At 40.6% G+C, this 24,517-nt stretch overlaps 1 protein-coding gene across 6 annotated transcripts in view; it reads right to left on the bottom strand.

The window, feature by feature from the left end:
• Positions 1-2,281: 2,281 nt before the first annotated feature.
• The window catches only part of APAF1 (apoptotic peptidase activating factor 1), a 67,624-nt gene continuing 45,388 nt past the window's right edge, over positions 2,282-24,517 (bottom strand). For 4 of the 6 annotated variants that reach the window (XM_081130686.1, XM_081130683.1, XM_081130681.1 and 1 more), the window contains 7 exons: positions 21,893-22,009; positions 19,675-19,800; positions 12,053-12,172; positions 11,616-11,741; positions 9,866-9,991; positions 8,283-8,429; positions 2,282-4,476 (listed from right to left, as the gene is read on the bottom strand). In XM_081130686.1, coding sequence (XP_080986812.1) covers positions 4,330-4,476; positions 8,283-8,429; positions 9,866-9,991; positions 11,616-11,741; positions 12,053-12,172; positions 19,675-19,800; positions 21,893-22,009 — 909 coding nt within the window. In that variant the 3' untranslated portion in view covers positions 2,282-4,329. The remainder of the gene's footprint in view (positions 4,477-8,282; positions 8,430-9,865; positions 9,992-11,615; positions 11,742-12,052; positions 12,173-19,674; positions 19,801-21,892; positions 22,010-24,517) is intronic. The other 2 variants (XM_081130684.1, XM_081130685.1) reach the window with 1 other exon arrangement.

The raw sequence follows: 24,517 nt of genomic DNA, 5'->3' as shown, positions 1-24,517 counted from the left end.
TCTTAATTTGACAGCCTTATGGTGCCCTAGTGCGGAGGGGAAACACAGAATGTGCTGTGGGCATGCAGGCAAACAGGAGTGCCAATCATTCATAAGTGCTTATTGAGGCTCCAACTGGAGCCAGGCCTATGCGCGAGACTCTGGTATAAAAGACAGAGACCTGGCTTCCATGGAGCTTCTGGTCGAACAGGGGACTCCAATAAGTAAGTGACACAGGGCCATAGAAGCCATGTAAGAGAAAAGAGGGCACTACAAGATAGCAGAAGGGTCACCTCAGAATATATAAAGAGAAAGAAGGAATTTGGAGGAAAAAAGTAGGCTGGAGAGGGGCAGTATGGAAGAGAGGACAATGCATATAAAACCACAGAAGCAAGAGAGCACACGGCAGGCCCAGGGTTTTGAAAAGATGGAAAAATCGCCCTGGCCGATTTGGATCAGCAGTTAGAGTGTCAGCCCGTGGACTGAAGGGTCCTGGGTGCAATTCCAGCGGAGCACATGTACCTCGGTTGCGGGCTCCATCCCCGGCCCAGGTTGGGGTGCATGTAGGAGGCAACTGATCAATGTGTCTCTCTCTCCCTTCCACTCTCTCCCTGAAAAAACAATGGAAAAAATATCCTCAGGTAAGGATTAAAACTAAATAAAAAGATAGGAAAATCAAGCAGAGACCTGTTTCCCGGCTGAAGATGGGGCCCAAATAACAGCAAGCATTGTTCACTGAGCACTGTCTGTCCAAGCACTGGGATAAGTACTTCATGAGCTTTGTCTTATTAGATCCTTACAGCAACCCTGAGAAGCATTTTACAGGTAATTAGAAAACAAGAAACTATCAGCAGCTGTCTTATTGTCCCCAATCTCCCCCAACAACTAAAATGTATGTACTTATTGCCTTGGCTGCTGCTCAAAACAGTGCTTGGCACACCGCAGACACTCAGGGCATACAGGAGAGACAGGTGGCTGGACGAACACACCAATAAAGGAAGTCTGCGCAAGGTCGCACTGACTGAAGGAGCCTACACCCACCCACTGCATTCACTACACTTACTACGCTAACTTGCAATGTTTAGTCTTCGCTGGTCCTTCTCAGTGCCCTGTGCATTCATTCCTTCATCTCACCGACCTGCACTTAGTCCCAGGCCTCCTCTCCACCCACTTCACTGCTGATCTCTTTTGGTTTTGTCCTTTCAAGTGCCAGTGATTCAGATGACTCTCATGATCTGTATCTCCACCACAGATTTTCCCATGAGCTCCAGACCCTTTTCCTCATCAGCTACTCAACATCTCCACTTGGATGCTAAATGGCCACCTTAAACTTACTACGTCCAAAAACCTGTTCCTTTCATTCTCTTCATCTCAGTTGATGGCAACTCTATTCTTCTACCTGATCAGGTCAACAGGCCAAAACCTTGGTATCATTCTTGCATTGTCTCTCACAACCATTATCCAATCCATTAACTTATCTTCAAAACATATCCAGAATCCAACTTATCACAACCTCTCCAGCTGTTACTCTAGTCTGCCCGCCTTCATTTTGCCCAGATTACTGCAAAAGCTTCTCAGAGGTCTCCCTGCTCCCACCCTTGCCAGAGTGATCAAGTTAAAGCTTAAGTCAGATGACTCACTGCTCACACCCCCCTCCATGAGCTCCTGGATGCCCTCCACAGTGCACCTCCCGTTATACTCCCTCACTCGGTCTTCTCCAGCCACACTGGCCACCTTGCCAGTTCCGAAACAGACCAACCCATCCCACTTTCAGGTCTTTGCTGGCTGTACTCTTGCTTGGGTATTCTCTCCAGATACTAGCATGACTCAGTTCCTCACCTTTCAAGTCTGTGCGCATGTTACCTTCTCAGTGAGCAACTCCATCTAAAACTGTAACCCTCCCCCTTCCCATTTATACCCAGTATTGCAACTAATACACTATAGCTTTTACTTATTTACCTTTCGACCACCTCTCCCTAGCACCCAATTGCAACAGGGCAAGGATTTTGTTTTGCTCACTGCTATATCCCCATTACCTACACAAATGCCAGGCACATGGCAGGTCTCAATAAATATTTACTGAATGAAAGAATGAATAAATGAATAAATGAGTTCTATCCTTTACAAGATCTTCTCCATGCCAGCTACATCAGGCAGCAATCATCAGAAAAGGAGAGACAAAATTTAGATAGAGGTGAACTACACATAGCTGAAAACGCATCATAGAAAGGTTGATGGATTTAGGTGAAGAACCCTTCTCATTTGTTTTCTAATCAACAGAAGACAAGCAAGGAGTCTGAAACAATTTGAAAATGTTTTTCAAAAATATTTTTGGAATTTTATTTACAAAACATTTTTCATTCATGTATTAAAATGTGTACCAAGGCCAAAAACAATCATGTAAACTGTATTATAAATACAAAACGAACAATTTTCAAAACATATAAGACACAATGCAAAAAAAAAAAAAATTTTTTTAATATAAAATGCAATGTAATTTTTCCATACAAAAAGAAAAAGCAGGGCAAAGTGCTTATCTGCAAGTACAAAGAAATCCCCCCCTCCCCAAACTGGCCACAAGCTGCCATGGAATTTGCAACTGCATCCTACTAGCTTCTCTTCATTCCTCATCTTACCTTGTCTTTCTTCCCATTTTTCTTTTTATTTTTAAGACAAAGGCCAATCAAGGCCTTTTAAAAGCTGATGTTTGTTGTTATACTTTAACAGTCAAGTGAGTTCAATTCCAAAGTTAATACTTTATACTCTGAGCTACGAATGAGTTTCTAAACATTGTATGCAGATCAAATTATGATGAGGATACTCTAAGCAGAACATACCATTCCAGACATTTCTTTTATAAAATTAAGACTGTACATCACATTTGCTTAAATCACAGTAAGACTATAACTAGTTCCTCAACCCATTAAAAAAATTCCTTAACAATGTAAAAGATTTCATTCACTCTATGGTTCTCTGGAATGCTAAATAGGAATATCTAATCTAAAATACATCTGGAGTGGTCTATTCCTCCTGCCTACCCATATCTACTAATATGTGATAATAATAAAAACTGGCCTACCTGCTGCTGCTGACAATACCCATTTGATTTACAGCAACAACAATTTTTTAATTTTGGTTAATTTTTTTTATGTAGCAACCACATCTATTATTAATTTATCAGCATTTCCCTTAACAATATATTTCTGGGAAAATACATTGTTTAGATTTAAGCTGCAATTAAGTTTCCTAATCAAGAGTTCAAAAAAGCTAATTATTGACGCTGACGTGCTTTTTTCCAGTCAGAAGCTACCTTTCCTGATTAACCTCCCAGGGAAGGAGGGAGGGGGGGAGAGAAGCAGATCTGGAGAGAAGGGAAGGGAGACGGGCTGGTTGGAGGGTTAAAGGTAACACCAGAGTCACGATGACTTCTGGTTCTGAGAATTCTCTTGAAATTCACTAAAAGAATAGCACTGACGTTGCCATTCATCTCAAAGTTAGTAGAATTAGAAGAAAATTATTTTTTTACTATTCTATATTTCTTAGAAAAATTCTGTTATTAAAATGGGCTCCTCCCCAATTAATCTGACTTACTAATGTCTCACTGTGGAGCAACTGCTTTAAAAAAGAAAAAAGTGAAGATGAAAGAAGGTCTGGTGTGTAAAAACCAGAGAGAGCAGGACAGTGCCCAGTGAGCTCAGAGGCTGAGTCCGCTATGGCACGGGCTGTCCTCAGCTAGAAAGGAAAGGCAGGCCAATAAAATCAACTCTCTCCAACACACATAATTCTCACTCTTCAGAAAGAACTTTGAAATCCAAGACTCACTTGTCTAGTGAATTAAAAGAAACACTACAAATTATGCACACAGACACAATATTTTTAAAGCTAATTTAAGGAGTGCAAATAAGCGCTGAGATTGTATTTGGGAAAAGTATACCCCGGTGGGGTAAGTGTGGCTCAGAAAGCAGGCCAGCACTACTCTGTGGCACAGCCTGCATAATGATAGTATTAAAACATGTATTTCCTTCGAATTATCCTCATTAATTATGTCAACCAATTTAAACGTATCAAGAGAGAATTTTACCAACAGTATAACGAGGTATGTATTTACATTTTCATTTGCATCTTAAAGACAAACTGTTAAAAATAATGATGATGATTATGAAGAACAAGATTAAAGGTGTGCTCATTTGGGAAAAAGCTACATTAGTATCAGTCTCCCAACCACAAACACTTCCATAATGAATGCAATACTGTAAACAATTCACAGCTTTAGAAAAAGTTCAAATACAGGGTTCACCACAATATTTTCCAATAATGTAAGAGTTCAACTTACATTAGTGCTTAACTATTTTACTCTAAAATCTGTAAAATATATAAAATACCAAGATTATCAACAGTCACATATGTCTTGAAGTCAGGGGACACGTGTATTTTCTTAAGATTGGTTCCATTTGTGTAGAAGGTCTGTGAGGATTCCCCAGTGACAACATTCCACCACTGTTCAGAGAAAAATAAAACTCCCATTAGATCAGTAATTACACTGTGTGACAATCTGTGTGCCACCCAGAGCCTTCACCCCATCACCTCCCCATGCCCAAATTTTAAGCGAACAGCCAGAGAGAAGTCTTAGGTCAATGCTGAATACAGTTATCATCAGCCAGATCATCCTTTCCTGATGAACCCTGGTGACTGCCTCACAGCCACCCTGCACACCTCTACTCAAGGTGTGCTGGAGAAACAGGCAGCCCACAAGGCCATCCAATGTCCATTATGGCTGTGGCTGGACTGAGCTCTCCTGTCTGCATGTCCTTCTCAGTGGAATGGACAGAAGAATGCCCTCTCTTCTCTAAAAATGCCCCTTTGCAGACATGAACTGGTATTCTGGCAGATGCCAAGACTATTCATAATACAGGTGATAGGACAGTGTCCTGTCTACTGAATCCTCTCTCTCAGGAGTGATTCAAGAGCTTATAACCAAGTTTCTTCATAAACTACTCTATACATGGATTCGCTAAGTAAATAGCCAACATCTCAAATGCAGCAGGTGCTCTGGCCAAGTCCTTCCTTTCTCCTCCCAATCACTGAATTCACTAAGATTGTAATAATATTTACGTTCATTTACCAAATGGAAATCATAAAGCTTACACATATAGCTCCACAAGGGCAGACAAGACACCATACATGAGGATCTTTCCTGCCTTGCACATGTGACTGGGTCAATTTTCGATGTTCACTACCAGTAATGATAACTGGTAAAAGTACACCCCATGGACTTTAGTAAACCTCACTGAAGCAACATGCACTTGCTTGACATTTTCCAGAGCTGACAATTTTGCTCTGTAAAACAGCAGTGTAATCAAGACTTCAGAGGACACATTCCACCTACCGGAGAGCAGACTATTTTCCGTTGCTAGGGGCAAATCACAGAGGCAGTAGGCCCTTAGAGATCACCCAGGAACTGCCTCATTTTATACATAATGGTGGACACATGCCATTATACATTTGTCAAAATTCACAGAATGAACACCAAGAGTGAACCGTGATGTAAACTATGGACTTTGGGTGATTAGGATGTGTCATGAACATTCATCAATTGTAACATGTATCACTCTTGTGGGGGGCTGGTCATAGTGAGGGAGGCTCTCTATGCATGGGGGCTGGGGTGTATTGGAACTCTGTACACACTGCTCAATTGTGCTGTGAACCTAAAACTGCTCTAAGAAATAAAGTGAATTTAAGAAAAAATTGCAGTTAACATTTACTCAGGGTACACTATGTGCTGCTATGTATTAATTTCTGTAAAGCTCCCAACCCTGGGGTAGAAATTATTGTGTCCATTTTATAGATGAGAAAATAGAGGCACAGAGAGTTTGAATAATCATGTGATTAATAAGAGTATTAAAGCTAATGAGTAGCAGAGCCAAGCTTTGAACTCTGGCAGTCTGCCCAAGGCTCACTCTTCAACCATTACACTCTGCTGCCTCTGAGTAACAGCAAACCTGCATTTATCACCATGTACTCCAATTTCAAATCAGCCTTGCCCCTTGTGAGTATGAATTAATGTGGATTTCTTGTCATTCTACCAGTATATATACCCTGTGGCATAACACAGGTAGACAGCTAAATTATATCATTTTTAACTTACAAATAGAAACAATTTTGAAAGTTAAGAGCTTTTTAGCTACTGGATGCCTACTTTATCTTATTGACATTCAATTTATGCAGCTTGGATTCTAAAGTAAACAGACTAAAAAGGCCCATTTTCTTGGACACTACAGCAGCTGCTCCTTTTTACTTTTAATTTGCTCTGTGCTTTGGAGAGCCTCATTAACAAGCTGTGTAGATGTGGGCTGGGCTGCATCATGATCAGTTTAACAGGAGGGAAGAGCTGCCTGATTGTCACCTAAATACAGAGACAGTAAACAGGCTACAGGTTCTCCCACCCATAACCTCCGCAATACAGGTATCTGCTCTGCTGCTCTGTTTCAAGGTTCCCCAAGAACTCTGGAAACCTGATGACTGATCTCTACCACATCTTGTACGCCACACTCAGGAATATGCAATAGCCTTTGAAGGTGCCCAGAGCAGCAAATGACATGGTCTCTAGAAGCTCAGTGCCATGGCAGTTTTTTAGCAGTTAATAAAGATTAAGATTCCCAGCTCTCAACACAAAACATCAATGCCGCTATTCTCAGCATCGTCCTCAGAGCAGACTAAGCTTATCTTTACATTAAAGGAGGACCAGTGGTGACAGCCTCACAATTCCCTAATAACTAAATAAAGGCATGCCCAAAAAAGCATAGGGCACGCACCATTTTGTAAACAGCATGGTATTTTAAATGCAAACTTGTAAAGGGATCATACATATATCCTCTCATTGAGCTAAAATCTGCCCTCTTATTTCTTTTCTTTTCTTTTTTAAGTCTTTATTGATTTCAGAGAGAGGAAGGGAGATGGACAGAGATAGAAACATCAATGATGAGGGAGTCATTATTGGCTGCCTCCTGCATGCCCCCACTGGGGGATTGAGCCCGCAACTCGGGCTTGTGCCCTGACCAGGAACTGAACTGTGATCACCTGGATCACAGGTCGATGGATCACAGGTCGATGCTCAACTGCTGAGCCAAGCTGGCCAGGCTTATTTATCTTTTTGATAAGCTAGGTTTTTATGTTGAGTAAAATTACAATTACATGGGGTGCCATATAACCAAAAAACTCATTCAAATATTTTTTAATATCTACATTGTGTTAGACTGTTAGAATCATCTCCTACACTTGAATGTCTTCAGAGATAACAGTATCGCAAGATATAATTTACTAGAGATCTATTTTAAGTGGTCAGTATAACATGTAGTATTATCTTCAACCCCTTTTCTAAGTAAACTACTGTTGAGAAGCCTCACTTCAGCATCCCCTCCACAGGAAGCCTCTGCTAACTCCCCAAGGAAGAACTGTTCACGCCTCTCCTTTGCGCCTCCACTATCCATATGCAAACCTGTCCCAGAACCCCTCCTATACCCGAGAGGTCTTATTTACTGTCTGCTTCTCCCACAGGCTGTACGCCACCCGAGGCAGGAGCCAAGTCTTCAACCTTGTGCCACAGCAGTGTCTCAGCACACAGGCACTCAACAAGTCCTTATTGAGTGGGTGGGTCAATAGGTGCAAGCACCAAAAAATGACCCTGAGGCTCTACAACACACTCAGCCTTGGCCACAGTCGTCACTCATAGTAAGTTTGTATATACCAACTTACGAACTGCGCAATTTCAGGGAAGTGACAACTCTCTATGAACATCGGTTTCCTCACCTATAAGCCAAATGTGATAAAACTCGAACCTTACAAAACTGGCTGATGAGATGATGTAAGTAAAGCATTTTGCAAACTATAAAGCAATGTGCTCCTGCTATTATTACTACTACTACCACTGCTACTACTAATACTTAAGAAAAAAATTTCAGAAATTTTTTTAGAGACTTTCAACCAAAATAATTAGTAACTATGAGGTAGAAAATGAAACTAAGTTAAAACCCCACTCTAGTCATTCTGATATTCTAAGACTGTACGGGGCAGTGTGAGAGCTCTGGAATGAGAACAGCCCCCACACTGCCACCAAAACTTCCAAAAGATTTGAGGAAGGTAGCCTTGCACCCCTCAGTCTCATCACCGCAAAATGGGGATAACAGGAGTTGCACTTCCACTCTGCTAGGCTGTATGAAGACCAGCTGAGAAACAGGAGGTGAAAACAGCTTGGACAGTAGGATACAGGCTGTTATTTCCTTTCACAGTCTCTAATGAACTCTGACCTTCAGATAGCCTCCAGCAGAGACCAGCGTCTTGCTATCTGGAGAGAAGCAGAGGTCGGTCACCCAGCCTCCGTGGGTAGCAGCTCCTTCTTCTATGGAAACAGGAGCACACAAATGAAGAAGCGCACCGTCTGAGACACTCCATATCTACACAAACATGAAACACACGATTCATTAACAGGGTTTCCCAGACATTTTTATGTATATTTATCTCATCTGAAACATATTTGGAAATCTTTCTTAAAAATGTAATTACAATTCAGTGATACCTTAGGGATTTTTTTATATTGCACTCTCTCCTGTTCAAATTTTTAAAAAATTCTAATTATAATACAAATGCATTACTTACAATGTTTATCATTAACTATATTCCAAAAAAGAAAACAAAAGGACTTAGAGTGATTGATTAGAATACTGTGACTCTCTTCATTTAATAAAAAGAGAAGGCTGGGAGAAACAAGGAATAAAAAAGATGTAGCATATAAACTACCTTAAAAAAAACACAAAGAAATACCTAATACATTTAATTAAAACAAAAGAATTCTAAGATCTACCACTAAGAATGTTGACAGATGTCAATCAAATATGTAATGTATACGTATTTTAAGCACTAAGTAAAAAAAAAACCTAGAACTCCCAGTAAGGTTCCAAATATATATGATAATTTTACTAGACTCTTATAAACAACCCAATTACTTACAGATGCTAATATTTCCATTTATTTCCAGTGACACTTAATATTTAGCAGTACTCTAATTTTTCAAAGAAATGCATATAAGATTTTAAAAAATAGCCCAGCCAGAGTGGCTCAGTTGGTTGAGCAATGAACCCATGCACCAAAAGGTTGCCAGTTCAATTGCGGGTCAAAGCACATAACTGGGTTGCGGGTTTGATCTCCAGTCAGGAAGCCTATCTGATGACACCTGTACTCCTGCCAACTGTAGACTCTCTCATTCTGCATTATATACCTGCTCCTTGAATTTTAAATCCTTTTATTGTAAAAAAGAAAAAGAGAAAAAAAACAAGACACTCTGAATATACTGGTTACCATAGCAGCAATCCCAATGCCCAGACTTTTCCCATCAAGTACCCACTCCTTCTAACACAACCAGAGGCAGGCAGTCCCATGAGGGCTGCCATAGGCCACACTGTAAACCTTGACTTTCTAATGGGTATAATGCTAAAGAGATGTTTTCTTTCAGTACTGAAAACAGCAGAATATACAATTCATTTATAATCTAGATAATGGTTTACAAAATTATTTTCCTCAAATTCTGCCACTAAAAACAACCTTTGGTTCAGGTCCAAGAATTAAGATGACTCATTCTCAAGATAACAGCAGAGAACCAACTACAAATAACTAGGGCATCTGCCTTCTCACACACATAGGAAATGCTCTGCTCTAAAATGAATTCTTTGCTGCAGTAGCATGCAGCTATGAACACACCATGCACAAGAAACACAACAAAGAACGACTCTTCCACCCCGAACCAGGGCTGGTGCTAACAAAGGCCCCCAGTGTGGTATAGAGGGCTTGCCCAAGCTACACGGAGAACAGCGCTTCATGTCCCCAGACACCCTACCCTGATTTCTCCATTGTCATCTCCAGTTGCCAGCAGGGTGCTGTCCACAGAGAAGGCAGAGCAGCGCACACAGCCTTTGTGGCCCTTCAATTCATGAAGAGGGGAAAGGTGTTCAAAACTCCAAATCTGGAAGGCAATTAAGATAGGTTAGGAACAGTAAATACATTCAAAATAAGCATCTGTAAACCTTGCCCTGAGGGTTAGTCAGCCATAACCTTGATCACATGGCAGCTGCAACATTCAACAGTTCATAAATCTTCCTGAGAGTCCCAAGTTCCCACTGCAACCTTGTTCATTGTTGAGTTTCCCTTTAATTACTCAAGTTAACTTCAGCTCAAGAATCAAAGTTCTTAACTTTAGATTTGGAAGAAAGAAGAGTAAATGAGTTAAGACCAGTCTGTGGCATGAAGCAGGCTTGAATGTGAGTCCTGGCTCCACTATTTACTAGATACTTGTGGCTTAGGACAACCCACATAAGTTGCTATAGCTTCAGTTTCTGCATCTGTGAAATGGGGATAAAAGTACCTATGATGTGAAGGTCAACTGAGATGATAGAGAGTGAAATTCCTAGCACAAGGCCTAACATATGGCAAGTGTGCTCTAAAGGTCAGTCACTACTGTCCTACAATTCCAACAGTCAAATGCCGTTATTTTCCTTCCGATATTCTCCCTTACATTTCTGTCATCACCATTCAACGAGCATAGGCTGAAAACTACCCTCTTCCAGGCACTGTGAGCTAAGATTTGGTGGTACAAAGATGAATTGGATATTGTCCTTGAAAAGTCTCTAATTTAATCAGAATGCTGGCTAATGAGTGGTTAAGTGAACAGTTGTATGAAGTAAATGCTCTAATAAGTGTAATATGTAAAGGGCACACTGACGGTGAAGCAGCTAATCCTGCCTGAGGGCCAGGAAAGGGCTTGCTGGAGAGCTGACACCAAATTGAGGTCTGAAATAATGAGTCACCATGCTTCAGGGTAAAAAGGAATCCAAGGTTGTGTCAAGCCACAGTTAACGGTGTGCACAAAAAGTCCATGGGAGGAACAGCCTGGACAGCGGGAGAAATGCTGCAGAAAGAGATGGCAATGAGCTAAGGAATCTGGCTTACAAACCATCAGGTCATGGAGGTACTTCGGCAGGGACTCGGACAGCAGGAGGGAAGATCAGCTGGAGGAGGTACAGACCAGAGACAGGCCCACCAATGAAGGAAGAAAGCCTAGTCTTAAGGGTGGGGCAAGGAGGGGAAGCAGGATCCCAAAGACATTGAGAAGTAATCAACAGAGCACAGAAGACAGGATAGAGTCTGGGGCAATTCCAAGGTTTGTAGTTTGGAAAGATGGGTAGGTAATAATGCCATTAACAAGATGGATAAACAAGAAGAGAATGGAGTATTCAGTGTTCCAAAATAGGCAACATCATTTCACTGGACTGCAATTTTCAGAAGCATCAACTTATATCAATTATATAAAAACCTACCATAGATGGATGTGCAATTAAATGTAAACCCCTTTCAATGCTTTTTATTGCCTATGATATGCAGAAGAGATTGCACTTGATTCGTAATAGACAACAAGTAATCAGTAACGGAGAAATCAAAAGTCCTTAACGTCATTCATTGAATCTATTTCACACCAACTAAATGCCAGTGAGAATCCTCCAAAAACTGAGAAAATTTACACATTATTTGGACTCTTAATACATAACCAACACCACAGTTTTATGCATGCACATTTCAATTGGCCGACCTACCTTTGCAGTGTTGTCAGCAGAGGTAGATGAAAACTTGGTAGCATCAGGAGAAATATCACAAGAAAGTACAGTATCCTGGTGACAGACGAAGTCTTTTTCTATTCTTCCAGTAGTGATATTCCACACCTTCAAAGAAAAACTCAGAAGTTGACACTTTTAAAACCATTCTGTGCTACTGAACATAATCAGCTGAAAGATAGACCATACAACAAGAGCTCTAGCACACTGGTTGCTCTGACCTCTTTACATGCCTTTTACTACAAATGCTCATGCACACAAAGCACATGTAGGTAACTGCAGTCAACTGACACCAAGCAAGAGAACACAAGTTTGAAAATGTAAGTAGTGGCTCACCATCCATCTGCTTTTGGCTGTCACAATATCATCCCTGCAACATCAGAATACTTTTTAAAAAAGAAATCTGTGCTTCAAATTACCTTCACCGTTCCATCAAATGACCAGGAAAGCAGTCTTGAATTTTTCAAGAGCCTGAAGTCTTTCACTGTTTCCTGATGGGCTTGCAGGAAGAAATACTCCTCTGATTGCCAATTCCATACCTGAACACCAAGGAAAGAAGTCTGTATAATCCTCTTCCCATAGTCTCCCATCGGAGGGTGAGGGAGAATGTGACCACCTGTCTGGAGTCTTTTGTCCTTGTGGCATTTCAGTAAAGCAAAGCCAAGTACCAAGAAAGAATACGGTGCCCTATTTTACAGACAGAGAAGAGAAAACCTGAGGCTAAATAACTTGACTAGGGGTAAAATAAAATACTTTTCCTCCTAAACACAATGTTTTCCTCAGTTGCTTGGAGAGCAGTTAATTACACCAGAAGATAGCGAAAGCCAAACATGCTAGTGAGCTCACCATCAGATTAAATTTCCAGAGAAATTTATCCCAATTACATAGTCACAGATTTCTAACCTCACAAGCTAGGCCAGTCTGCAGATTCTAGCTCCACTATAGCTACTGAATCCTACTGGCCCTTGCCTGGCAAGGTCAACTGACCAGAGCAGCTTCAAAGAAGGTTATGGGATTTCTAAGCTACAGAGATCTTAGCTATAACCTAATGCAATCCTCAAAAATGACAAAAGAGGTGATACAGTACATTACTTTTCACATAGAGCTCCAAGAAGAATTCCTCAGGCAAAATGGAAGAAGAAACTGAAATAATACAAGTAACTGTGCACAGTAAGCCATACAAACATATGTTTGTATGTATACCTGGAGCTTACTTATGTATTTTATTAACCAATGTCACTCCAATAAATTCAATTAAAAATAATATGTGGACATATAGGTTAAAAAAAAAAAGTGAGTCACAGAGGTGAACAAAAATCTTATTTCTATGTCATGTCCATGTATAGAACAACTCTTAATTACTAAATCAAAGCAACTATATTTGGAGCCTTATTAATTCTTGACTTGAAATTAATGTAACAAATATTTACTTAGCACCTACATGTGAAGCAAATATGAATGAAACAAGGACCTAGCATTAAGAAACTCAAAGGTCTAGCAAAGAAAATGAGATGTACCAAAAACAAACAAACAAACGAACAACAGAAGCTATATCGATACAGATAAAAGTTCTGTAGAAGTCGAAAAAGCGATGCCTTAGGGAAGGCTTGATGGAGGGAATATATTCAAAGCAGGCCTGAGGAGTGGGTTGGAAGTATGATTCACCAATGGTGGAGGGCATTTCAAACAAAGGAAATGAATGCTGGAGTTAAAGTGCAGGAGCAGGAAAATGTCGTCAGATTATGATAAGGACCTGCTCATAGTCCAGAATCTGGCTGGAATATAGGGTGTGCAGAAGGAACAGGAGGAGAAAAAGGCCAGGAAGATATCTGACAAAACAGCCCAGAGCCCCGGTGAAGCTTGGTTTCTGAGCTGTGGACAAGCAGGCAGGCTCCAAAAGAATTTTCTTCTATTTTTAAAAATCGGCCACCAACAGAGGGACACATATTAGAAATATTCTGGATCTGATTTTGACTGGTGAAGGTTAAGCAGTAGGAATGTCTGTAAGGTTTTTCCTGTCAGACATAGGCAAAACTGTAAAAGAAGGGACATCTCCCTTACCCCCTTCCTTTGCTCCTTTATCCTACACTCTAAGCAGCCACTGTCCCCACCGAGCCCTTGCACTCAGCTCCCCACCGCTGCTGCCTCAGAGTGCTCATTCACAGAAGCAGGGTATCTTCTATGAGAGCAAGAGCAGCTGGAAGTGAGAATAACTTAGAGAGAATGAACTAGGAGTTTCAGTATTTTAAGAACCCAGTGATATGTCGGGGGAAGGGGAAGAAAAAGGCTTTTCTGGCTCCCCAAATCGTATCAGAAAGGAAAGGCTCCTGTGCAACTCAACATAACGTACTCTACACCAGTCCCACCGGGAAATTTCTAGTTCCCTCCTCCTACTTTCTGGGCTTTACTGGACTAGAGGATCAGTGGCTACTATTGACAGCTCTTCCTGGTTGACAGGCACTGCCATTCCCAGCTGTGTCTGACTCAATGTTCATTCCTGCCATCTGTTCTTACTGCTACCCTCCACATCAAGAAACCAGACAGCCTTCCTGAGCAGCCACAACAAAGAATCTAACAATCACTGAGGGGACACTAAGATGCCCTTAACAGGTTATGTTGCAGAAGCTTTCTTTCTTTTTTAATTTTATTTTTGTTTAAAATATTACAGACGTCCCTTTTTCTCCCCAATGACCCATTCCACCCTGTCCCTTCCCCCTCCCCACCACTGTCCGTGTCCTTGGGTTGTGCATATATGCATATAAATTCTTTGGTTACTCTCTCCCCCTCCACCCACTTGCCCTCCTCCATCCCTCTGACATTCATCAGTCTCATCTATGCTTCCATGTCATTGAATCTATTCTATTCATCAGTTTATTAAGTTCTTTAGATTCCACGTATAAGCGAGATCATGTGATATTTGTCTTTCGCTGCCTGGCTTATTTCACTTAGCATAATATTCTCCAGGTCCATCCATACTGTCCCAAAGGGTATGAGATTCTTCTTCTTTATAGCTGTGTAGTATTCCATGGTGTAAATGTTCCACAGCTTTTTTATCCACTCATCTACTGATGGGCACTTGGGCTGTTTCCAGATCTTAGCTATTGTAAACTGTGCTGCTATGAACATCGGGGTACATATATTCTTTCTGATAAATGCAGAAGCTTTCTGATAAGGCAATGATGACAGGGATACTTTTCTTGTCAGGACTCAAACATACTGAATTGAATCACCTTATATAATAGCTAAACTTCTACCAGCCTTTGCCAAATGTATTAAGGCTGAGTTTGGAGATCTCTCTACCACTGGTGTAATTTTTGCAATGTATTTACACTGTAGAATTTTTTCAACTATATAAATAATACAATTTAAATTTTAAAAAATGCTAAAGAATCTTCCTGTACCTCCAAGAAATCACATATTCTCATACAATGGCTATCACATCAAGGTAAAGAATCAAAAAACACCAAGGTAGACCTCAACTTTCACAACTCTGGACGCTATAATCAGGCAAGCGATTCTTCTAATGTTGGCAATAACTTTAGTTCACCTCAACAAAGATTTACTGAGCCCCTTCTTTCTATATTCCAGGAGCTGAGGACACAAAGACGATTAAAATAAAACTCCAAAATGGTAACTATGTGGGGCGGGTGAGGATTTGTTAATTGACTTGATTGTGGGCATTATTTCACAGCGAGTGCACACGTCAAGTCATCACATTATATCTCTTAGATGTACACAATTCTCTCAGTTATGCCTCAAGAAAGCTGGGTATTGAAAACAAGCCTCCAATGAATTATACTAAAATGCTGTAACAAAACTTAACCAGTCTATTCTTGGAAATACCTACCCAGAGTTTTGTTACGTAAATGTATACTCCTATACTCCTAAAACATTTTAAATGTAAAAAGTATTGTAAGGGGAGCAGAAAAAGAGGAAGAAACACCACTCATATTTCTAAAAACAATCCAACTGCAATACCAAAGATATTCCTAGCAATGATTTCTCCCTCTGGCCTAAATGCCCGGTCTTTAAGCAGGTCATAAAACCCATGAATTTAGCTTTGACAGAAAGGCTATACAGTACAAAATGCCTCAGCAGGATTTCATCAGACATAGCTTAGTTTTACCCATTTCAAAGCCATTGGAGCCTGGCCAGGCATGGCTCAGCAGCTGAGCATCGACCTCGGATCCAGGCGATCCGGATTCGATTCCTGGTCAGGGCACATGCCCAGGTTGCAGGTTAGACAGCTGATCAATGACTCTCTCATCATTGATGTTTCTATCTCTCTCTCTCCCTCTCTTTTCCTCTCTCTGAAATCAATAAAGCCACTGGAAAGGAAGAAAGACGAGTATTACACTGAGTTTCACAGCTAATACACCAGTATCATGGGAGCCTATAATAAGTAAGTTTCTGTACTGAAGCCAAATTTCTTTCTAATCATATAGGACTCACAAAGATATAACATTACAAGTTTTTTTCCAGTCCAGCCAGCTTGGCTCAGCAGTTGAGCATCAACCTATGATCCAGGAGATGACAGTTCAATTCCCGGTCAGGGCACATCATGCCTGGGTTGTGGGCTCAGTCCCCAGTGTGGGGCGTGCAGGAGGCAGCTGATCAATGACTCTCTCATCATTGATGCTTCTATCTCTCTCTCTCTTCCTTTTCCTTCCTCTCCCCCTAAAATCAATAAAAAATTTTTTACAAAAGTTTTTTTCCAAAATGGCTTTTAGTTGTTTAAATCATTCTTCTTATTATTATTTATTTATCTTTTTTTTTAGAATTGGGTTCTTTTATTTTTATTTATTTTTAAATGTATCTTTATTAATTTCAGAGAGAGGAAGGGAGAGGGAGAGAGAGAGAAACATCAACGATGTGAGAGTCACTGATTGGCTGCCTCCTGCAGGCCCCTGACTGGGGATCGAGCACGCAACCTGGGCATGTGCCCTGACCAGGAATCGAACTGTGAGCTCCTGGATCCTAGGTCGATGCTCAACTGCTGAGCCATGCCCGGCAGGGCTCATTCTTATTATTAAATTATTAATATTGCCACCATAATACACACACACACGCACACACACACATATATACAAACACACAAAATTAAAGAACATACAGTAACTTCCGTTGGACATATGTATTAATCTCCTTCCCTTCTAAAACCCCACTAGAATGACAAGGTTGAAAATGGAAAAGAAGATAAAATGTTAGAGGCTGGAAAGCAGAAGATAACTGACAGCAGAACCAAGAAACAGAATCTGAAAAGCATTAGAGAAAGACAAACGCAACAAAATCGACACTACAGAACTCCCAAAGTGCTCAGAAACTTAGGACACTAAGTGCATCCAGAGGTGGAAATGAGGGTGGGACTAAAAACAAAAGTATTAGGAATTCTGGGAAGATGGCAGGGGAGCAGGCATGGGTGTTTGTATTTTTTAATCTCCCTAAAACCTCCATTAAAAGCAGACAAAGTAACTAAAATAGAAAAGCCAAAACTGCACAGACCACATTAATGAGATGATGTTACATGATGAAGCATCCTCACAAACCCCAAGATGCAAGTGAGTGAGGCAAACTGAGAGCTGAAAGACTTGCATGGCAACAGCACCTGTGTGGGAAGAAACAGAGGGCAGCATGGGGGGGAGGGGGGGTCTGACAAATCTAAAAGAGAAGAATCCCAAAGAGCCAAGTGACATTCACCGGGAAGTGCAGTGGAGCAACAGGAGAAGGGCAGCAGACACTGAGTGCAAGGCCACTGTGGTCTGGAAGGGCTACAGCAGTCTGGGCTCAGTGAAGACTCAAAATTAACCAGGACAATCCTACAATGAGGAGAAACTGCTGGGAACAGAATCCAAACTGAGTAGAAGAAGGATGGTGGCAGCAAAGGAAAGAGAAGGTCTAAATACGCTGAGGCAAGGGGACAAAGCAAAGAGATCTCAGAAGAATAAGCCCTATTTGGAAACAGCAGAACAGGAGCTGCAGAGCTGTGAAGCTAGAGGTGCTGGCCTCCCCCGCTCCTTCAAACAGTTCAGGAAAATAAGTTCGTGTGAAAAAGAAAAAAGTTGTCATTGAGTCCCTAACAAAGTTACTCTGGAAGAAAAGAGAATAAAGTGCAGAATAATGCTCCTACAGACGAGGAACGCGAACCAGAAAGAAGACTCCCTGGGTTAAAGGGCACCGGCCCAACTAAGGCAGACGACAGAGGAGAACAGGGGACCCAGCGAAGATTTACATACTGAACATCGAGACCCTGCACCCTCCCCCAGTTCCAGTTCTCTTCCCCTACTTAGCTCTAAGAAACTTCAGCCACGCCTGACAAGACCAAGACAAAAGACCTCTGGATTCTGACAACAAAGGTCCCCCCATCCAAATCACGTTTCAGAGAAGGTCTCAGTCAACACATAAAACTTTCAATCACCTTTAGTGCCCATCTCTGGTGGCAAATGATCACTACACAGATGAAGGAGGCCTTTAAAATAAAAGGCCAAAACCACCAAACAGAAGAAAATAACTGGGAGGGGGTATCAACTATGCAGAAAAATTAAATTTTGAGAAAAAAGAAAACTTAGATATAATTATATATTATATCCAAATATCCATTTAATATATACACCCACCCTCAGAGAGCAGAAGATATCTCATCTATGAAATAAACACAGTGCTCTTAAAAAGGAGTAAATAATAAGAATGGACTCTCTGGCATTAAAAATAAAATGGTAGAAATTAAAAAAAAACAATGAAGGGGTTGAAAGATAAAGCTGAGAAGAACTCCCAGAAAATAGAGCACTGTAGAAAAAGAAAACTAAAATCTTCCAGAGAGAAAGATTAGGAATCAGAATGGCTTCAGACTTCCAACATGAGCTTTGGAACTTGGAAGAAAATGGAACAAGGTCTTCAAAGTTTTAGGGTAAAATAATTTCCAGCTACATCCACTCAGAGGTAGAATTTTCCTAAGCTGCATTAAGTCAAGAAACACATGCATAGTACACTCAGTCTACTTAGTCATAATACTGACACTAATGACCCAAATAAAATTTTATTATAATTATACAGAGATAATGAGGACTGATAAAAGGGTATATGCCCATCTCACAGGTAGCATAGGCGAGAGGAGAAAAAAGCCAAATTTTCATATAGGGAGGTCAACAGATAAAGCCTCAAAAGAAAAAATCAAGAATTAGCATTATAGCCTGGCCGGGCGTGACTCAGTGGTTGAGCATCGACCTAGGATCCAGGCAATCGGGGTTCGATTCCCGTCAGGGCACATGCCCAGGTTGCAGGCTGCAGCTGATCAATGACTCTCACATCATTGATGTTTCTATCTCTCCCTCACCCTCTCCTTTCCTATCTCTGAAATCAATAAAGATATATTTAAAAAAAAAAAAAAAGAATTAGCATTATAAGCATGCAATATGGGACATGAAGGTAAATATGGTAAATATCAAAAGATACACCTAAAAGCTAAACATGGTTCTTCTGGAGAATGAGAAACAGAAGTCTATTTTTCATAAAAAGCCTTATAATACTGTATTATTTGAGTCTTAAAGGTATGTGCATTGAAACTTCAATAAAAATAAATTTAAAAAGAACATATGTTAGGCTTAAGGCCTCTATATCCACAATCCTTCATTAGCATAAACTGTTCTTTTTCACAAGATTTTATCCCTGTAATAAACAGCTTATCCTTAAGAGGAAAGAATGGAATTATTTCTGAGATTTTACTGCTATTAAAAAAAACAGACATTATATAAACGTGGCAAAAATATATATCTGTTGATACAAATCCAAATACCAAGGGAGATGGGAGAATTTAAATGAATAATTGATTTTCAAAATAAACAACCTTCCTTGCCTGCCTCACCCATAGAAAAATATGAAACACAAATGGGTTTCCTCTAAACCCATGTGCAGAGTCTGAATGTATGCCTACAGTAATAGGATGTTAAAGAAATGTTTAAGATGCACACCAGATGTGGGCCATAATCGAAGTGTCCCTTTGCTAGAGTCAGCATTACGTGTGTTAGGAGTTCATCCCCCCTCTCACCTGAATTGTAGAATCATCAGAGCTTGAAATGAGTGTCTTCCCATCAGCTGTGAACTGGATGTGCCATACAGTGTTCTTGTGCCCATTCCTGGATTGGAAGATTCTGTTGTTTAGGAGTTCTAAAATCTTCAAAGAAGAAAACCACAGAAAATTAATACAAAGGAACTCAGCAAGACCCAAGCATTACACCCCAAAGATATTAAATCGACTACAGAAGGGTACAGAATTTTCATCTCATATGCTTTCAGTTTAAATAAAGACACACAAATGAATGGTACACATCCATATGTGCACATCTATGTGCACAAACACACCCTAAAATAAAACACTCACTGGAGGACCACATGGCAGTGGGAACCAGTGGTCCTTCTGAGTATTCAACCACCCAATTCATCAAACGAGTGGCAGTCTGGGCTCAGCCTCCAAGAAGAAAATTATATTTAAGATGGATGCAAGAAACAAAAAAGAATCCTGGATGAGAGGCAAGGCAAGGTCTTTATAAAACAACACAGAGACAAGGTGGGATAGAGGATAATGCGGGAGACCGGTAAAGGAAAAGAGGACGTGAGTAGGCAGGAAGGCAGTGTGCTAAGAAGACTTAAAAGGGCTGAAGACTAAAATGCCAAATGCAGAGACTAAGAAAGTAGTAACACATGAAATCAGAGGGCCTAACAGTTGAGCACGGAGGCTCAGAGACAGGTTTGAATCCTAGCTCTGCCTCTTACTGAATTTTATAAAGTTGTGGAAACCAGGAGTTTAGACATCTATAAAACAGGAATAATACCTAACGTCCAGTGAGAGCCTGTGACACAGTAAACACCTGATAGCTGTTATTATTTGATAATAATAGGCTGAATCACATAAAATTGCCATTTTATAGGTTAAAAACAGTAAAATATTAGTAATTTTACATGATTCATTTATGTTATTTATATTATTTGATGACTTTGAGGGGGTTAAGGATAAGATTATATCCCATCCCCAGGCAAAGATGGAAGTGCCCCATGTGGCATCGCCAACCCAGTCCCCACGGCCAAGCACTGTCCTCCCCGCCCCCACATGACAGGGGGTATGGATGAGGCACATGCGGGTTGTGTGAGTTATTTTCTTAAACTACCTGTAAGGCTTATTTCAAGATACTTAGTAAAAACAAGAAGGATGTAGTGCTGGCTTGGCAACAGGTTAAAAAAGAAAAGGGGAGCCAGGGATCCTTTAGGAATAAATAATAATACCTGTATACAACAGTTTGAGAGATGAGTCTGAGGTTCACCCATAAATGTACAAGCGTTCCCTGCTTAACAAACATCCACAATACACTTTTTTCATGTAGCACCCATCTTCACAATTCATAAATCACTGTTCATAACAATGGAAAAAACCCAAAGCCGTAGCTCTGAATCTGTGCCACAACAGCCACAGCAAACGTTCAGTAACAAGGACATCACTTTCCAAAAGCTTTCCTCCTCCCTGTGTGTATAAACCTACAGTCTCCGCTTTGGGGGTCAATATGGACTGGAGAACATTTGTGCAATTCCTTATGAAAATGAATACAAAGTAAAATAAGTGTAGCTATTAATATTTTAAGAAATAATTAATAAATACATGAAGAACTAATTCCAAAAAGCCTGGGTGAGAAGCAGTTGAAGGAGCCAATGTTCTTTGAAAAACTATTATATAACTAGAGAAAATACGCTTTTGTGAGGAATTCATTTGTGAGCAAATCATTTTTATCCAAAATGATTTTTGTTATACTATCTTTTGGTCATATAACCTGATTTTATTATTATTTATTTGGTCTTGTGTGAGAACAGCCAGGGCTGGTGAAACAGGTAAGCACAGGCAACCTGCACTGATAGTCCCAAAGAACCTTATCAGTACCAAAAAGGAAACAACCCCTAAAGGGCTGAGCTTCTAGGGAGAGGCAAAAAATGCTCTTTGCATGGTTAGCTGAAGCTCCGATAGTATTTGATATACTTGGAAAACCGCAAAACAATTAAGTAGAGAGTAAGGACCACAAAAGACAGAAAGTATGAGAAACAGGAGTAAAGGCAATCTGAATATATACAACCAACAGGATTGTAAGAGTATCTTTAGCCTAGCAGGAGAATGGCTCACAGATAATAGATTTATTTAATACATGTCCACAATGCCAGACACTTGATTACTTTTAAATAAATAGCTATACTGCACAGAATGACTGAAGATGAGAACCAAATACCTGAATGGTTCCGTCGTGGCCTCCAAATGCAACGTACTGCAGATGCGGACTTAAGCAGCAGCAACTAACCTGAGCTTCAGTCAGATAATCAATCTGACCTGTTTTTCCATTAATGAGCTAATGAAAAATAAGGCACAGTTATTAGGCTAAAAGAGCAGTTTTTGCTCTTTAGAACAGAGACTTCAGTTGAAAAAAAACTAATAAAACAGAGAAAATAACCAACAAGAGTGCCCAGGGGAACAACTAAGCCCTTTCCTAGTCTCAGCAGCTGCATTTAGCACTTCACACTTTCATTTCACTTTTTTGGTTTCAAATACATTTTCATAAAATAAAACGAGCTTTAAAAGGTTTAAAAAGCAGCTGCTGTGCCCACCACCTCAGACACAGCTGTCTGATTTCCAATCCCACAGCTAACTCCACACCCTGTTTTCCATTTCTTCACCAAGCCCATTTTAACAGGGCTATCGTTCATAAAAATACACTTTTCTGATGTTATTCAAGGGGGATGGGGAAACAAGACTGAGACAGATATTACATAAAAATGGGTTTTATTACAATTAAAATGGGTTTTTATACCCTCCACTCACCAAACAGTATAAATTAAGGTTATTTCCCTTTTTCTTTTTGGAGGTGGGGGTGCTGGAGAAGAACCCATGAGCATAATTTGGGTGCCAGGACTTGTAAACTGAAACTAAGATTACCCAATTTCATAGTATGCATCAATGCTAATAATTGTTTTTTAAAATCCCACTAATAAAGACAGCTTATCGCTTAACTAAAACATGTGACCTAGGAAAATATTTCTCAAGCTTAAATCAATTGTCAGATTCCTCTCTCTAACTACGTGTTACAACCTAAATGTCTTCAATTACTTTTCAATATGAAATAAGCAGTAACCTTTGTTTCAGGTACAAGATTATAGAGTCAATCAATCAAGGTAGCTTTTTCTTTACAATATTTTACCCAGCATGTCCTGATCTATTACATGTTCAAAATAAAGACTGAACTTACTAAAAGCTGAATATCTTCTCTCAAAAATAGATTTTCATATTTTAAAGAAGTAACCAAATAATATTTTGTTCATGTAAATGGACTATTACAGTCTCTCATAATCACTGACACAGAATAAAGTCAATTCATTTATAATCAGATGACTTCTTTTTTAAGTCTCACAGTTACGACAACTGTTAGAGAAAGGTTGCACAAACTTAATGAAGGAAATGCAAGCATGAGGGCTCTGAACTCGACAAGAAAATGGCCGTGGAAAATATCCCAAGTGGAAGAATTAGTCTGCTAAATTAATGAGGAATTCACACTCAATCCCACATCCCAATTCATTCCTGAGATACAGGGCATTAGGAGCTCCTCATCAACATACTAAGGATCACCATAAAACTTGTAAAATACAGAACAAGCCATATTTAGCGATGTCTCACAGCTTGATTCTGATCCCCACAGTAGACAAGGAAAAGCTGCCACATGCCATAGACAATTTACTCCCACCTATTTGTCTCCTGAATTTAATTCCACCTTGACCGTATAACCAGCTCACACTTTTGAAGAAAGTGAGGCTTAGAGCCCCAGTCATTTTGCTCAGTGGTTAGAGCACTGGTCTGTGGCCTAGAGGGTCCCGGGTTCGATTCCAGCCAAGGGCTCATGCGTTGGTTATAGACTTGATTCCTGGCTCTGGTCAGAGCTTGTGCAGGAGGCAATCAGTCAATGTGTCTCTCTCACATGGATGTTTCTCTCTCTCTTCCCCTCCCTCCCACTCTCTCTGAAAAGCAATGGAGGGAAAAATATGCAGCTTGTACCTGGATCTCCTGAGCGAAGTCACTGTTTCCTCCACTACATCAAGCTGAACTCTGCCGCTTTAGAACTTGTTCAGCTCTGTCCTGCTCTCTGCCAGTCTGTCTCAAGCCCTCGCGATCGCTCATGCCCTCAATATGCACGCCCTCTATTTCTTCTCTTCTCCACTGTTTCTCTCTCCGCTCTAGCTCTGCCTCACTATCTCACTGCATTCCCTCATGGTTCTTGCTCTTCATCTTAGGCCGCAATGGTCCTTAAGGCATCTGCTCTCAATTACCACCACTCAAAACTCCTATCAATTCTCTACCAATAACCCTGACTCTGGGGCTCCTTTCTTCCTCAACCAGTCAAGAAATGCCTTCCTCCCCAGCTGCTCTGGCTCAGCGGTTAGAGCATCAGTCTGAGGACTGAAAGGGTCCCGGGTTCCACTGCGGCCACGGGCACGTACCTCGGTTGCAGGTTTGATCCCCAGCCCCGGGTGGGGTGCATGCAGGAGGCAACCAATAGATGTGCCTCTCTCACTGAAAAGCAATGGAGAAAATATCCTCGGGTGGGGATTAAAAAGAGAAAGAAATGCCTTCCTCTTATGTGTCCCACTCTTTGTTGAGGGGCAGTGTCTAGAATACAACGGTTTGGATCCCTAAATGATAATAACCTTTTCAATTTTACCTCAAAAACCTTTTCCTTCTCAGAGAACATCAGAAGCATTCAAGAAATATCTCTTGAGCAAATGCGTGGGTAAATGAATAAGTGAGCAGGTATACTTGAGTATGTAAAGCCCAGCTCCTTCCACCTCAGTTCCAATGGGTCAGACTCCTT

The sequence above is a fragment of the Miniopterus schreibersii genome, assembly GCF_964146895.1.
Source record: "Miniopterus schreibersii genome assembly, chromosome: 2".
Lineage (NCBI taxonomy): Eukaryota > Metazoa > Chordata > Mammalia > Chiroptera > Miniopteridae > Miniopterus > Miniopterus schreibersii.
The sequence above is the reverse complement of the archived record's forward strand: the minus strand, read 5'-3'. Positions and strand labels throughout refer to the sequence as shown.